The 18626-nt window shown below is 29.0% G+C and overlaps 1 protein-coding gene across 1 annotated transcript; it reads right to left on the reverse strand.

The window, feature by feature from the left end:
- Window positions 1-8116: 8116 nt before the first annotated feature.
- Window positions 8117-9442, reverse strand: LOC139426609 (probable glutamate receptor). The gene has a single exon (XM_071185948.1). It carries the CDS (start codon window positions 9440-9442, stop codon window positions 8117-8119), a length of 1326 nt encoding a protein of 441 aa, XP_071042049.1.
- Between the last annotated feature and the right edge of the window lie 9184 nt (window positions 9443-18626).

Raw genomic sequence — 18626 nt, forward strand, 5'->3', positions numbered from 1 at the left:
GTGAATATCTTAGGCGATATCAACAGCGGTATAGAGCTGAACCTGATTTAGCTGCACAAAATTAACTGGAAAATAATCGTAGTGCTATCAATATGCGACGGCGGAATGCGCTGCGAAAAAACGTTGAAAAGTCTGGACGTTCAAATGATTGTTGTTGTTGTTAATTTACGTCGCACTAGAGCTGCACAATGGGCTATTGGCGACGGTCTGGGAAACGTCCCTGAGGATGATCCGAAGACATGCCATCACAATTCTGATCCTCTGCGGAGGGGATGACACCACCGCTTCGGTAGCCCGACGACCTGCGCGCGAAAACGAGCACTTTACGGTAGCACAGTTTAACGAGGACCAATACCGCACACCCTCGGTCCCTATGCAGACTAATCCAAGTGGTCACCCACCCGCACACTGACCGTAGCCAGTGATGCTTGACTTCGGTGATCTGCTGGGAACCGTGTCTTAACGATCAGTCCACTGCGGGACGGACGTTTAAATGAAAATGAATACCTTGGTGTACTTACGAATACTTCTGATTGAAACTAAAATATTTTGTCAGTTGACAGTATTGAAGTTAATTGAGCAATTACTTGCAATTATTTGCTTTTGAAATATTACTTAGAACCAACTTATTAATATTGCATGTTTCAATTTGTTTGTAATTTTTGTAAAGTTTTTTTTCATCATTCAAAGTTCTTTTTCATTTACATTGTAATTGTTTTTAGTTTAAAATTTAAATTACTGGGGGGGGGGATAAAGCACCATATAGGTAGCGTCCGGCATCCTATAAGATTAACAATGATTTGAGTTAGGCTCTAAAACGCGTGCTTCGGATACGGGGATTAAACTCCGGCTAATGCCCTATAAGTAATGTGTTAAATAATATTGCTTCCTTGCTTTATATAAGTTTATAATATTGTTTGTATTGAAATTACTTTATATAAGTTTATAATGTTGATAATAGGTTCCTATGACATTTTGCAATCCTATCATATTCTCTGTATGTGACGTTGGTGCAGAAAAATTGTCAGCTAATCTTTATATATATATATATATACTAGAGGGCTCATTTATTTATTTATTTATTATTATATTGTAATTCTGAGATACATTTCAAGATAAAGTTATCAAGAAAGATGGTCTAATCTTGTTAACCGTTTTGCAATTTAGAATTACTTCTGTTTACCAATAGACCTAAATATTTATATAATAGTACTAATATATAATAATATTTTGTCGGGAGAAGTAGAGACCCAAGAGTAAGCAAACAGAATTACTTTCAATACATGAGCGCAAGAAAAAATCGTGAGCATTAAATTTTTTCTTTGTGACATGACAAAATACCAATTTTAAATTTGTCCCGATTTTTTCAATTTTAATCAAAGTTTGTTAATTGAAAAAATCGGGAAAAATCGAACCAGCAACCATCGGCTCCAACCGCTCTCCTAACGTTACTATTAGGATCACAATTTCCAGATTACGGCTAACCCCGTATTTTCAGGGTCCAAAACGTAAAAAAAAAATATATGTTTTTTGCATATATAGAGAAAGTACGTTGTGTCTGATTTCGTAACTTAATTAAAAATTAGCACTAATTAATTAGTATATTTGAAGTCATCCCTAAAAACCATTAATATTGACACTTAGTTCGGGAAAATCTAATCATCTAAATATTCTCATTATTAAAAGTATAATTGGATTGGCAGTTATTAAAAATTCATTTACTGACTATTACCAAGATTAATGATCAGGAACGTAAATAATAATAATATTGGTGTTTGTTTAATATTTGTTCTCAGTGACTTAGTTTTTTTTTCTCCCTCCAATTTTGCTTTTTAAACCAAAACTTCTTTTCGAAAATTTAAATTACAGTTGATTTTAAATTACTTAGTTTAATGGCAACTCGCTTTAAAAGCATATTTATAAAAAAATAAACAAGTGGTTTCAGATAGCCTGAAAAATACTAAATTGGTGACTTAGTGATGATCCTATGCTACCACGATCACGTTGTTCATTCAAATTAACCTGGCATAACAAATAAAAAATAATTAAGTTTTACAGAATGCGAAAAAAAAAGTGTTTTTGATTAAAGCTATAATATAGCAAACATCTCTGATATTATCTTTAAAATTTTTAATAAATATGAACCCTCTATAATTTATTTTTAAATGATTGCTTTCTCTATGCCAATGAGAAAATTATATTTTTATATGTCTCAATATTAAATATATAAATAAAAAACGGTCTTCGTAAATTGCTTACAAGTGTACTCATCATGTTAAAAGTCGAATTTTTAGAGCCTACAGTAAAACCGCAATTCGGTATACAGACACACGCGCACAAATTCTATATTTTATTATATACTTGTATATTGACTGAATGCCCCTTCTTTGTACGAAGTGAAAAAAATGAGCATCAACTAATATATCAATACAAAATAGCTTTCAAAACTTTTTCTCACTTTCAGATTAACTAGGATAATCCTTTTAAAGGCAGAATAATTTCTGCAATTAATCTAGGTAATGTGCGTTCACGTAACGTTAAAGAAAGCCACAGAGGTCGCACGCTAGAATTTTAACAATCGAAGAGCATTCGAAAACAAACAAATCACTGTTGAGGAAGGCAAGTGCAAAAAGGCATCAAAACATACATGATTAACGGTTTTTTACCTATTTGAATAATTTTATAAATTAAAAACTTTAACATTCACCTGGTAATCAAACAGGCCTATTATTATTATTTTAAAGATTATTATCAATATATTGTTTTAGATATTTTTTAAATTCATGTACTTGTTTTTTCCCTTTTAAATTTTAATTTACTACATCCACTGAAGTAGATTTTTATCTTTATCTTTGACAAGGTTTATAAAAATTTATATTGAGAGTGGTCTTTTCCTAACATCATGTTTTACATAATAATTGCATGTGATACGCATCAAAGGCTATTTAAAAAATGTAGATAAAAATTAAATAAGTATTTATTCATTAAGCTGATAAATTATCAGACATCAATTATGCCCTTCGTGCATTTTTTTTAAAAATCTTAATCTAAGTATGATTGTTTTTGATGCATTTCAAATATTATTTGCAGATTATATTTAATATTAGTAATTTTATTTGCGAATAATTATTATTCTTAATACTTATTTATTACTAAAATTTAATTTTTCATTTTTATCTAATAATTTTATTCATATTTATGATTCGTGTTTTAATTTACACTGTTATTACTATAAGAACTGTGACTAAAATCTAGAATGAGGATACAGAAATAGTTTTTTTTTTGTTTTGGAAAAAAATGAACGAGTTTTGAAGTACGGATAAATTTTTTCACTCATTCTTGCCTTAAATTTGTAAAATGCTAAATTTTTTATCCGAATATTTTTTATATGAAAATAACACAATATAAATAATAAATAAAACTTTCAAAAAATGTAACTATGTATTCAAACATTACAGCATGATAAATTATAAATAAATATTTGTAAAAATTACATTTTGTAAATACCTAAAAACGCTTTACAAAAGAATGTTAAAGTCTTTTTTTTAAATATTGAAAAGAAAGAACGTTACTATAAATAATAAAAAATGTAGCAACTAAATAAGGCGTTATTTCTTTTATATATCACTTTTATAGATTTAAAAAAAAAATACCCTTAAATCACAAAATAATTTCTCTTTTAGTTAAGGCAGTTAAAGTACAATTTTGTTAATTATTTCTTATCCGTAAATTAGGTTTAATACTCTTCTTTCATTAATAATCATTTATTTTTATTATTAAATATTGCTATTTATTTTAACATAATTTATTTATTTATATTGTTTTATCATTTGCATAAAAGCTTTTATTGTATTATTTTAACATCCTGTCGTTTTAGTGTGATATCGGGCTACTAAAGAAGCCGCACAGGCATGGCTTAAATAATTTGCAAATTTCTAAAATTTTTGTTAGAATTTATTTTAATACGTAAAATACAATAAATATACACAAAAAATTTAACAATCAACAAAACAATCAATAAAAATTTGAAAAAGCTAAATAAAATTTAAAATACTGTAACATAATAAGTTATGTATGAATTTTCATGAAAATAATATTTTATAAATGACAATATTGCTTTAACCAAAATATGTTTATTATATTTTTTTTTTAAAAATTACAAAAATGATAAATATAAATAGTAAAAACAGAATTTAAATAACAAATTGCCGTAAATATTTTTCAAATTTCTAAAATTTTTGTTACAATGTAATTTTTTTCTAATTTTGTAAAATACATTAAATATAAACAATCAACCAAACTTTAAAAAAGAAGGTAAATAAACATTTAAACATTATAAAATGATAAATTATGTATGAATATTCATAAAAATATCTTATAGATTGCTATATTGTTTTACCTAAATATTTTTATTATTTTTAAGAAAAAATAATTTAAAAATGCAATTACATAAATAGGAAACAAAGAATTTAAATAACAATTGCAATAAATAAATTTATACTTTTTTTTCATATTTCCTTAAGTATTTTGAAGAAATACAGTTAAAACACATTTTCAGATATAAAGGGCTTTTTTTTAATCCTCACTCAAATGTAACGAAGAAAAACGTTGTTTTTTTGTACTAAAAAAGGTATTAAAATATTGAAAATCTGTTTATCGAGAGGAAAATTGAAAATCCTCACAATTAACATAGCTAAATTAAATTTAAATCAATAATAGAAAAACATTCATTATTTCATATGCCTACATAAAATTTATTTGTTATTTCTCTTTTTTTTTTTGTCTCGCCTGTAAATTTTAAAAATTTATGGTGTTAGTTTGGAAAAAAAAATAGTTGAATTCTTTATTTATTTAGATAATCAATTGTTTTGTCGGGAATTTATTTGAATCTCTTAATTATGTTAGGTTTTATACTTTCTTTAATTTTCAAAATTTCAAATGTTACTGAATTACAGATATAGCAATTAAAAACTTATGAAAAGATTGATGTTAAATGATTATTCCGCCTTTTTAATGCAAAACTGTGAATTCAATTTTTACATAATTACAAAAATATTTAGTTTCTTTTTACTAATAATTAACTTAAACAAATGGAAAACTGTTAACTTAAGTCTAAAAGATAATATAAAAAACATTAAATATATGCGAAATACATCAACATAGTAACAAAAAAGTTAAATAAAATTATTTAACAAAAAAAAAGCCAAAAAAGACTGAAACTTTTCTATTTTTAAACACATCACATTTTCAATAAAATAAGCATTAGTACAGTTTTGTTCATAAAGGATTGCAGTTTGAACTTATCATAAAAACAAATGCTACGAACAAATATAGATTTTGATTTTTGAAATTTCAATTAAATAAGATCTATGAAAAATAATTTCAACTGAAAATTTTTTTAAATAAATTACTATTTCAAACACAAAATTAAAAAACTTAGTAAATAACTGTTTAAAAAAGGGAAAAAGAATTCCTATATTTAAAATTCAAATGTGATTTATCTATTTCTATCTCAAGCTCCTACTAATTAATATAAATAAGATTTTTTAATTGCACTTTTTTCTTTCTTTTAATCATTTTGCAGTACAAAAGAGACTAAAAAATTTTTAACTGCTTCATAAAAATTTATTTTTACCCATATATATTTAAAAAAACAATTTTTTTCCTTTTTTGAAAAAAAGTCTTATGCCTAAATTTTAAAGCAATAATTGAGGAATTATTGGAAAATAACAACATATTTAATGCATTTTAATTAAACTTAATATTTAAACAATAAGACTGCAAATATTTAAACAATCAGACTGCAATAACTGCTACCTCCAAGTCGGGGATCACCCTTGGTCATTTCCCCTTTCATGAGCACTTTTTTATACTGCTGACAATGGTTTNATTTTTAAACACATCACATTTTCAATAAAATAAGCATTAGTACAGTTTTGTTCATAAAGGATTGCAGTTTGAACTTATCATAAAAACAAATGCTACGAACAAATATAGATTTTGATTTTTGAAATTTCAATTAAATAAGATCTATGAAAAATAATTTCAACTGAAAATTTTTTTAAATAAATTACTATTTCAAACACAAAATTAAAAAACTTAGTAAATAACTGTTTAAAAAAGGGAAAAAGAATTCCTATATTTAAAATTCAAATGTGATTTACCTATTTCTATCTCAAGCTCCTACTAATTAATATAAATAACATTTTTTAATTGCACTTTTTTCTTTCTTTTAATCATTTTGCAGTACAAAAGAGACTAAAATTTTTTTAACTGCTTCATAAAAATTAATTTTTACCCATATATATTTAAAAAAACAATTTTTTTCCTTTTTTGAAATAAAAGTCTTATGCCTAAATTTTAAAGCAATAGTTGAGGAATTATTGGAAAATAACAACATACTTAATGCATTTTAATTAAACTTAATATTTAAACAATAAGACTGCAAATAGTAAATATTCATAAAAAAATGTATAGATACTTATATTCAAAATTTAAGCTGCAGTTGATTGAATGATTCTTGGCCTGTGAGCGAACTATTTTATTCAATAATAATATTAATTCATAAAATACGCTTTGAGTTACTAAGTACTGGTAAACTGGTACTGGACAGTTAAAGACAGGTCAGAGAAGTAACTGGTGAGGTGAGTGAACTTGAACTGAGTTCTTATACAATGTACCTGACCGCGAAGCGAACACTTCACACTTTCATCTGTGGTTGTGCACCTGGAATAATGGCGTTGTTTGTGGATAATGGCGGTGAATTGCAGAGGCGGTGGTCAGATTAAATTTGTATTTAATCTGTACGCATTAAAATCTCAATTTAGAGTGTTGGTCACTTCTGGATCACCCTTTTGATCCTTTTCCTGAAGTGGCCTAATTAAATCTGAAGTAGAAGTGAAACTTTAAATAAAAAGCTAGGGTTGGCTACCTCCAAGTCGGGGATCACCCTTGGTCATTTCCCCTCTCATGAGCACTTTTTTATACTGCTGACAATGGTTTTAAAGCAACAAGCATAACAGATTTTAAAATGATTAACGTTCTATTTATATAATGGAATGATGTGTACAATTAATAAGCAATTCTCAGTGCTTAAAGAAAATGGAGTTAGCTTCGTTTCGTATCTATGAATTCAGATCTTTCCTTAAAGTCCTAGTTGTGTTAAACAGTTTCTGCTTCCTTTTGTTATTTAAAGTAGCATTATAATAAATATTGATAAAAATAAGTATTTCAATATAAACAATAAAATAATAAATGTAAGCAAAATTTTAAAAATTTAGATAATTAGAAATTATCTTTCATTTTGTAAAACATAATTCAGTACTGTAATCAAAATAATTATTGTGTAATATACTCTGTATTTACATTTGCTTGCATTCAAAACCACGCTTCTAATTGTTTTCATTAAGTGAAGTTGCGGCGTAACTAAACTACCACTATAAATATTAAATACTAATTCACTAGTAGTATATAAGACATGTTAACTAAAGTCTATCATGAGGTACCTTTTGATAGATGAAGGTTGACATAGTCGATTTATAAATCCCTTCAATGGTGAACTGCGGACGTGCTACGAACTTGCCAACATTGATGGATGGTACGCATTAAACTGTTGATTTGCTTAAAAATATACTGCTCAAAGATAAAGAAAAAAAATATCACGTAAAGTAAATAAAAATCTCCCAGTTAATAAACAATATAGCAGAAAATAAATTAATGAGCGAAATGCTTAAAAAAAATAAAGAAAATATAATGAGCAAAATTGATATAAATAAAATAAACAGCATGAAATCAATTAGTGGTATGCATTCATCGAATTCTATCACAGATAAAGTTCTGAAAGGGGAGTAATGTGGCGTAACTACCACTATAAATATTAAATACTAATTGACTAGTATATAAGACATGTAAACTCGATTCTATCATGAGGTACCTTTTGATAGATGAAGGTTGACATAGTCTTAGATTAAAGCACCTAAATGTAACAGCTCTTCAAAGTGATATGAAACAGTGCTTAATTTTAACGTTGTGACGATGAGCACAGTTAAAAAGCTGCATTCTGAACTTGATACACGTGAAATTATCCTTCATTTGTATAATTGAATTCAGTGATTTCTTAAGAACCATAATTATGTGAAGTAGTTTCTGATTCTCTTTCGTCGTTTTCAAAGCCAGGTTTCTTATATCGATTAGTTATTTTAAACTTAAGAATTTCATAAATCAGTACGATTGTAGAAATGCTATATCCAATGCCCAATAATATAAACGTCCCCTGCAGATCCATCAAACCAAGAGCCCTAACTTCTTCTTCATCAAGCGCAATATCCTCAGTATCATGTAAACGAAAATTGAACACGAAATGATCTAAGTCCTTCTCATAAATACGGTGTTCCACCAATCTGGTAAAAATGCTGTCAAACTTCTTCTGAAGTGGAAAACTTTTAGATAAAAGAGCACAAAGATTTGCCAAATAAATATAATCTTTCGAAATGACCATCTCGGGGTGGGTAGTACCAAAAAGTCTACTATGAGCGACAGAACTTGTGACTGCATAGTCGTTTTTGAGATAAGATGCAAAATTATCTTTGGTTAGAGGCAGAATCCAGTTATGTTCTTGTATGATGTCTGCTAGCCGATTATATGTTTCGAGAGGACTTTGTCTCATATTTTCTAAATACATCCTCATTTCTGAATCCACCATCACCCTATGTTTTCCTGCTGTAACAGCCTCTAGTAATTTGCCATCTGTATCAAGAGATGGTGGTCGTCTGGGCATCATCATGATGCCGAGGATTACAGCCATATATGCTAATGTGAGAAACAGGGAAACTATATTCCAAAATATGCATAACAGATGTTGCGAATATGTTTTCTCGATTTTTACTACAGGCTCTTGCAGTAGTAGTTCCCCAACTCTGCTAAAACAATGATCAGCAAACGAGTATTTTTTTCCATGTATCCAATAGGAAACAAAAGCAACGATAATAATAGAGATTAGAATGGTTAACCACAAGTTCGCGTCAAATATCTTAATTATCGTGTCATTTTTTATTACTGGATCTGGCAACTTCGTGATGAAGCGAGCGTACTCCGTTCTATAGGAAACCGACGTATAAGAGAAAAGATTACTCCAATAATTTTGAAGCATTCCTGACATTGCAACATCAGTTTCGTTCTTTTGTACCATGCCTGGACAACCAGTCCACGAACCATCTTCCAATATGATGCCAAAACCATCATCATTTGGGATGTAATAATCAAATTCTACTCCTAAGTTCTCGGCTACAGCTTGAACCAAGGGGCCTTCAATGCCCCCGAACCCTGGTTTTGGACCTGGATATCTAACACTTGTGTCTACTGAAAGTTGTTTCTCATGAATGCACATTCTGTATCTTGTTCCATTTCCTGGAAATGTGATTATCTTTTTTAATGGTGTATGCATAATGTTTGATATTCAATTGAGAAAACTAAACTTTCCGTTTTTCCGAAATGAATTGAAAGCGTTACAGAGAATGTTCCAAATCAGAATGTCTAAAGCATAAAAGTCTTAAGCATCATCAGAATATCCTAAAGCATCTATACAGTTTTAAAAGTTGGACGAGACATAGCTCTATTTACGCATATCAATAATTTATTTCCCTTTTTTTTTGCAGAAAAACAAATCGATTGTGAGATTTTAATAACTGCTGTTTGTTTTGTTCTAGTTTAAACACCGTTTTTCAAGCAAGCAAATTTCCTTTACACGAATTAGATTGCTATTCTTATATTAACATATATATTGTGAGTTCATTAAAAATAAAAAATAATATACAGATGAATAACGATATCTTTGTTTACCTAAAACACGCATACCATGCTATATGAAAAATCGATGCTAAAATGTTCTGTGTCTTTACCCAAACAGCACACAACATTCGATTATATCGCAATTTCAGAAAATCTAACGTTTGCATAGTTTTGAAATGTTAGTATATTAAAAGCCACTAACAGATGGTGTTTTCAGTAGAAATGTAAACAATAACAATGTCGAGCTGTATGCCTGCTCTAGTGCTGGTTAGAAAGTTTGCAGCTGCTCACTACATGTTATTCTGAGAGGCGATATTTTCAAACGGATAATTTTGTTTTCAATAAAAGAAATAAATTAGATAATTTCTGAACTCAAATCTGCCGTATTTCATAACATATTAATGTTATTACGTAATTCTCGTGAGTTTGAAGTGAAAATTTGTTTTAGTTATTTAGAGATATATTGTTAAAAAAGGTGACATGGTTCCTAGATTTAAAATAACTCGCTTTTTTGGCAGTCTTGATAGATATGGCTTAAGTTTATTACTGTTTGTTCTTGTTGCAAGCTGTGCACCATCTTACGTTGGTGTTAACAATTGTAGCATTGTAAACACAAGTATTATTAGCATTGTAAACACAAGTAATAAGTAATCAAATACATTGTTTGCAAGAATCTCAAAACACAATGATGCCAAATGGCTTTAAAATACAACGGAAACAGTAACCCTCAAATTTAGGCGGTAACGAGCTTGCAGCGTTCCCTAGTGTAAAAAACACCATCCATATTGTATGAATTTCAGTTACATTAGTTTATAACTCAGTCTTACGTATGCATAATAATAGTGTAGTGGTTTTGATGATAGATAACATTTTTCTTTTATTTTATGTTTCAGAATTGTGTGTTATTAGAAATCTTTTTTTTTTTTTTTTTTTTTTTTGAGGTTGAATGCAGATCTGGGTGGTGGTAAAATAATTACGGGAGATATTTTAACTTAATTTTTTTATTGTTATGAATCAGTATTTAATATACATAGAATGACTGTTTAAACTGTCATTCAGTGTTTTTTTATTTTTCGCAACACTGAATAAAATTATAGCACCGGATTCTGCTACAATATTCATTTCTTCTTTTTTAATCTAAATCAGGGATTCTTAAACTTTTGATTTTGGGGACACTATTGTATTTACGAAACTCTTAGAGAATTTCATAAGCATTGCACCAATTTCTTCAATTGTACTGAAGTGTAATATTTAAGTTTTCAGCTTTGATTTTTGATTTTAAAACATAGAACAATGTGAAAATTTTAATTATATAACAAACGTATATATATATATATATATTGCGTACTACATTAAAATTTCATGACAAGGTGGAGTTTAGCTGAGCATACAAGACTTTGAGAAAAGGAACCTTATAATTACCTATATTTAGAATTATTTTCACCTTGAGACTAGTTTTATGAAAGGATTTTTTCAAGCTTGAAAAAACCTAAGTCAACCCCGATTTAAGGTTTTTATATAAAAGGTTGTTTTCCAAGGTTTTGGATAAGGGTAATGTGCGTAGAATAGAGCAGATTGTCACACATCTCGTTTTAGGGTTAGAGGATTTACACGTAAACCACATGACAAACCTTTTCAGGTTCACATTGAAAGGTTTTTGCTGAGTGAAAATAAACCTTACTTTGCTATCTGGGAGTGTAGTGATACAAGTTAGTCTTTTAACCCTATGAGTTGCAACAAATTTTAGTCATGGAAAACATTAGCAACTGCAAACTCAGACGGTGTATGTATAGGCATACTTCATCTCTTTCTTGCTTAAAGAATAGTGACAGTTAATAATTGATGAATGTTTAGAAGCAGTTATACTCTTCTAGAGGGTTGTACCATTTTTGTGTAAAGTGTTGCCAGGCTCCGAGGGTCAAAGCGCCCTGCATCTTTTACTAGAACAAAATAAAATGCGCAAAATTGAGCAATCGATACAAAAAATTTTGTAGATTTAACATAAGTTATTCATAGAAAATGAAAGAACGTGACTCATTCCTTAGTACTAAAATGTCACTCATTAGTTGATACAAAATTTTTTGTAGATTTAACATAAGTTATTCATAGAAAATGAAAGAACGTGATTCATTCTTTAGTACTAAAATGTCACTCATTAGTTGATACAAAATTTTGTGTAGATTTAACATAAGTTATTCATAGAAAAAGAAAGAACGTGATTCATTCTTTAGTACTTAAATGTCACTCATTAGTAGATACAAATTTTTTTTTGATTTAACATAAGTTATTCATAGAAAATGAAAGAACGTGATTAATTCCTTAGTACTTAAATGTCACTCATGTGTAGAATTAGTTTTAATTTTCTTCAATTAGCTTTAATTTTTACAAAATTAATGTTTGCTTGAAATAGTAAATAACAATTTAATTCTTATGCAAATAGACTACCATTTTCATCTTGGTACCGTGTTTGTGTTGTGGAATGAATTTAGGTCGGTAAATTACCTTCTTTAATGAGTATTTATTATTAGGACATTTGAAAACATTTGCAATAGGTTCACATCACTATGGTGATAACTTATTAAACTGATTCTTAATCAAGCCGTAAAAAAGGAACACGGATTAAAAACAGCAATATTAAAAATGAAATTTCGAATTTATCATTAACTGCTAACAATGAAAAAAAAAATGAAATTCTGTATTTTTTGATTGGTTTGATTTTTACTTATGTTTAAGAAGGCTTTGGAAAACAATTACTGTGCAAATTTGAGGTCCTAAATTTTTTTCATCCTCTGTAGAAATTGTCTGATTCACGGCTTCATTTCTTGTGAAGACTTCCGACTTTTCCTGTGAAGTTAACTACCAGTATGTTGAAGCAGTTTATCGTTTATCTTTAGAAAGCAACATCACATAATTTTATTTTGTTATATTATTGCCAAAATGCTGCCTAGTTATAAACATACACTGGTTTCTATGGAGTATTGTTGATTTTCAGGGTTATGCTCTATCAAATTTCGAATAAAAAACAGTTTTTTTTGCTTCCTTTGCCTTGAAAATCGTTGTTAAGTAATAATATATCTATAATCTTTTTTGAAATAAGGAGCTCGTAATTGGGAAAAGCTTTGAGATTGAAAACTGTATTGGGTTAGTGACGCTGTCTGCATATATAACTGTGGTATTTTCAAAAAAGGAGAAATCCGCGAGTTTATATTATGGGCAATCTTAAAAAAACTTTTTTGCTTAAAAATATAGCTATTCCGTCTTGTAAGTAATTATATCCATTAATACGCGAAATGGATAAAACAATGGGGCTTTGGGTTAATTTTTTTTGATAAAAAAAAGAGAGATTACCAAAACTGCATGCAAATTCAATGTTAGAAATCGCATTCCTTCCCCCTTTGCAGACAGTAATGACGAAGATCCTCATTGAAAAAAATTAAAATAAATACATTTTTATATTATGAATCGGTAAATAAAATGTTTATTTCTAAAACAAAGCACTGCGTTACGCCATTAAAAAAAAACTTAAAGGAGCAATGAATCTCTGTAAATTATCATTTTATAATGTGAACGGATTACAAGTCACGGTTCCAAGTACATCATTGATGTCAAGCATCAATGTCTGCGGTCAGTGAGCGGGTGAGTGCCTGCTTTGATCTGCTTGCGAAGGTACGATCTTCGTTAAACTGTTTTAACACAAAGTGCAGGTTCGCACGCAGGTAGTCGGGTGCATTGAAGCCGTCTCTTCTCCAGAGAATCAAAATTATGTGAGCATGCTTTTGAACCATCCTTTGGCATATTTCGCAGATCGTCGCTAACAGCCCATTGTATACTGATTGTCAAAAATAAGTACTCCTCCAGACATTGGTCTGGAACTGTGGCGGTGACTATGGTAACGAGGTATGACTATTTCCAGTAGGGGTGTGGGGTCACTGTTTAGGAGTGATTTCGGCTCGGGTCGGTGATATCTTTCTCAGTGGCGGATCCAGCGGGGCATGACCCCTCCCTAAAATTGAAAAAAAATAAATAAAAATAATTTTTTTTAATAGTTTACAAAAGAAATAAAATATTTTAAGAATTATTTAAGGGGGCATATACACCTAGGTAGGAGGGAAAAATCGCTTTTTTTCCCATCTAATTATGTTCTTCACTGTTTCAAGAATCATAATCCAAAAGATCAAAACGAAATTCGTCATAGTTTATTGTAAACATTAATAATGTTGAAGCGCTCCAAGTGCGCTTCAGCAGGTTTAACCAAAGATTGTATAAAGGTGAAGATGGGAAACTTGCGAAACTCGTAACTAAAATCTGGCACCATGCTTGAATTGGGTATAATATGAAAAAAGCACAACTACTTCCACTTACTAGGAATAACATTTACCTCTTAGTTTAATTAATAAACTGAGTTTTAAATATGCTTACTAAATTCATAAACTTCGGTAAAACAACAATATAAATTATTTCCAAAGGAACTAGACTAATACAATTCCAACCTGGCGAGTAGCGACTCCTAACAAGACACTTCGTTTGATGCTTTTACTTGTTGCTAGAAATCAAGTTCGCAGAAAATGCTGTTTACTAGTTAAATTTAGTAGGAATAACACGATCTGTGACGTAGGCTATAGTATACCCAATTATTAATACTTGACTTATTTATGTATTGTTCATTATGAAAAAAATAAAATGAGAAGACTAGCATTAAAAACGAAAAAATAAATTTTTTATTGTGCGTTTCTGGATCCACGCCTGATCTTTCTTTGGTCTATAGTGTTAGCCCTAGAATGAAGAGAAACAACCAACTTAGCAAACAACCAACTTCATTCGCACCTGAAACATCGTTTAAAGCGTTCGATTCCTTTTTTTTTTAATCTTTTCGCTTTTTCACAAGTTTCTGTTTTAGAAATTTTTTTTAACAAATATATTTCTGTAGTAAATTTTTTTTCTGTTTTTCATCTTTTAACTTTTTTGAATTTTGAAAAATGCCTTTTTAAATTTCAAAAAGGGTGAAGTTTTAAAATCACAAACATGTTAAATTGTGCACAATGTATTTGAGTTTTTTGCTAATGTAGCTAAGGAGAAAAGCCCTTTAAATTACCTCTCCATCAACCATCTCAAAGAGCATGTCTGGCAACTGGAGTGTCAGACTTCACACTTAAAAAAATAAAAACAGAAGTTTCCTGATTAGGAGGAGAAGGTGTGTTGCTCACTCCCGGAAAAAGAAATCTGGTCGAATTGCTGATAAGATGATTTCGAAAAAATTGTATAAAGCAGTTCAATGTTTTATTAATAAATAATTCATCTATAAATTTATTATACATTGAAAATTGGTTATTAAGAAAGGAAGAAAAAATAAAAATAAATTTGCTAATAAAAAAATGTTAGAATTATTTTTTTAATAAATGGTGAGAGAAACTATACAGGTTACATTAAAATAAGAATAGGAAAACGTAATTTAAAAAATAACTTCAGATGGTTTGATGAGTGTTGATAAAAATTATCGTTGATAGTTATAGATTTCATCCTACCCAGGTAGCAAAATGATATTATCTAACATTAGAAAGATGCAATATAATACTGCCCTGCTAAAAAACGATAGACTTCTGAATCCTATCTTCTAATATTATAAAACGTTAAATAGTATTCAATCTAACATTCGAACTTTATTGTGAAAGGCTATACCATATTATTAATAAATAAACATTTATTTATGACAGAAAACAATTAATTAAATATTGCTTAAAATATCTATTTTAGTCAATGCAATTTTCTGTAAGAAAACGCAAGATAATATTAGTGGCAAATCGCGAACTATGCAACTCGAAATTTTATCAACTGTTGAGTTGTAACTTCTTCATGATTGTTTACATCGCCATATTGTTTGACATAGAGGAATTTGTTTGACCTGCTACTCAAGGTATTTATAATTTAGTAAACTTGATAAATTTCAATGATAGTTGCATGAACAGGGTATTTGCTACATTTCAGATTTTCAAATCCATGACTAATTCCAAGAATTTTTCATGACTTAACGAAGTAACTATTTTCTCCGACAAAAACAGAACAATTTAAAAAAGCATTATAATAACATTAATTAAAACCAAAACTGTCATATTCTGCATCTTCATATTTATAGATTTTAAAAAACAGAGTAAAGAAAGAGTTGAAACAATAAAATAGCTGAAAAAAATACGAAAGAATAAATCATCTTTTTTTCTGCAGAAATTTTTAAGATTGTCTGCAATTTGTTAACAAACATTGCTGTTAGCTATTGTAAAAAAATGTGATTGGTTGGTTTGCAGAGAAAAAATAATTTACCGATTTCTTTGAATGGGAGTACAAAAGCTTTCAGAAAAGAGAGCGATATAAAATTTATTATTATCAAATTATAACCAACTAATTTTTGGAGAATTTTATTTAAAAATACAAAAACATTTTGTCAAAATAGAAAAAAATTACTACTAAAGCATCAGAACAAATTTGAACTATAAATGGATTCAACACACAGACGGAAATTAAAAACAGAAGCAAATACCTAAATTGCAGTCCCATAGAGGTCAAAGGTTTCTACATACGTTTAGCAACCAAGGGATAATTTTATGTGACATTCTAGTTTAACAGGGTTATATTGGAGCAAATTTTGATGCAAGCAAAGTATCGTTAGGTTGATGATATTTCAGCTGTTTGGTCTAAGAAAAAGTGGTCATAATGGATAAAAACATTTCAGTCTAAAAAAAGTGGATATAATGGATGAAATAACTTAAATTAAGAAAATTAGTAAATAATTTAAATTAGTGAAATTGAAAAAATATCGAAGAAAAAATTCCCTGATTTTTCCAGTATAAAAAAATTCGCTGATAATTCCAGATGGGTGGCCACCCTGTTTTTTTTGCCTAAGTTAGTAACAATGTAATCATTGTTCATGGCTATTAAGTTTTGTCTATTTATAGGAAATATGAGTAGATATACAGTACCGCTCAAAAGTATCAGTACACCAAGAAATTTATAAAAAATGGCAAAATTCAAAGTGTCATAACTTCTTTAAAAATGATCAAAAACGCTTCTGCTTTAGCTCATTTTGAAGCTGAAAATCTCTATTTTTATGTACTCTAATTGTTTTTAATTAATATATTTTGCAACTATGTACAATTACACTCTAAACAATCATAGTACATACATTTTTGTTTTCAAATTTTTTCTGAGAAAAATACGAAAATATAAATTTCAAAATATTAAATTGTAAACGTTGATTCTTATTTCATTATTATATTTNGGCTATCCTTAGAAGAAGAAGTACGAAGAGAAATGTTTTCATCTATGGACAGAATTATAAAGGAAATAAAAGAACGCTTCGATCAGTTGCATGGCCTTGTAAGAAAATATTCGTGTATAATACCGTGTAAGAAAATATTCGTGAAAATATTGAAAGAAAATATTCGTGTATAATACCGTGTAACCTACTAAATGAAGAATTTGAATGTCAAATAAATGACTTGATTGACATTGATAAAGAACAGTTCCATATTGAAAGAAAAAGGATCCAGGTTTTTTTGGCTGTACCTACACTAAAAGAAGCGGCAAAACATTGGTAAAACGGGGGGAAGGGCCCTCTTGATCTACTAAAATTTATTCAGCAGTATAGGTTGGAAAATTCTGTTCCCAACATTGTAATTTTGTTAAGAATTTTTTTAACAATTTCAATCACTGTCGTTAATTGCGAAAGAAGCTTCTCAAAATTTAAGTTGATAAAAAATTATCTTCGTTCTACAATGAGTCAATTAAGACTACAAAATCTTGCAATATTGTCAATAGAACAAGAAATTACAAATAATATAAATTTTGAGAGCATTACACACGATTTTTCAAGTATGAAAGCTAGAAGAGTAGATATTATACAAATATGTCTAAAAAAATTTACTCTGTGTATTAATTAATATGGATTAAATAACTTAATAATTTATTTATGTGTATTAATTTATAAAAACCACTATTTGATTGACTTATAATAGAAAGGGCGGCTAACTGGAGATCGCCCCGGGCGGCAAAAGTTCTAGGTACGCCACTGAGTTTACTTAAAATATATTTACAATTTTACACATACCTATGATGACCTGGAAAAGTAATTAAAATTTACAAATATGTCTTTTATTCTTGAGTTTATGATTATAACAACTATTTACTGATAAAAAATGAATATTAATCATGATTATAAGCTTATAAAGTATCTCTCTGGCTCTCCCTTACAAACAAATAAAATAAACTGTGTTTTTAAGTTCCAGTTTTGAAAATTTGATTTCCGGAAACTTCTGTGATCAACGATTTTTTTATACGTCTGGACCTTCAATCTCCGGATTACTGGTAGCGAAAAATCCGGATTTTTTCCGGAGCACAATCAGCCCTGCCACTGTATATTGCTTGTCAAAAATAAGTACTCCTGCACGACATTGGTCTGAACCTGTGGCGGTGACTATGGTAACGAGGTATGACTATTTCCAGTAGGGGTCACTGTTTAGAAGTGGTTTCGGCTCGGGTCGGCGAGAGAAAGGGGTTATCTTACTTCGGTCTATTGTGTTAGCCCTTAGAATGAAGAGAAAAAAGCATTCGCGCCTGAAACATCGTTTTTAGAGCGTTCGATTAATTTTTTTGATCTTTTCGCTTTTTCACAAGCTTCTGTTTTAGAAATTTTTTTTAAACAAATATATTTTTTCGAATTTTCATCTTTAAGCTTTTCTAAAAATGCCTTTTAAATTTAAAAAGGGTGAAGTTTTAAAATCACAAACACGTTAAATTATGCACAATGTATTTGAGTTTTTTGCTAATGTAGCTAAGGAAAAAGCCCTTTAAAT

Source organism: Parasteatoda tepidariorum, chromosome 1 (genome assembly GCF_043381705.1).
Source record: "Parasteatoda tepidariorum isolate YZ-2023 chromosome 1, CAS_Ptep_4.0, whole genome shotgun sequence".
NCBI classification, from domain to species: Eukaryota; Metazoa; Arthropoda; class Arachnida; order Araneae; family Theridiidae; genus Parasteatoda; species Parasteatoda tepidariorum.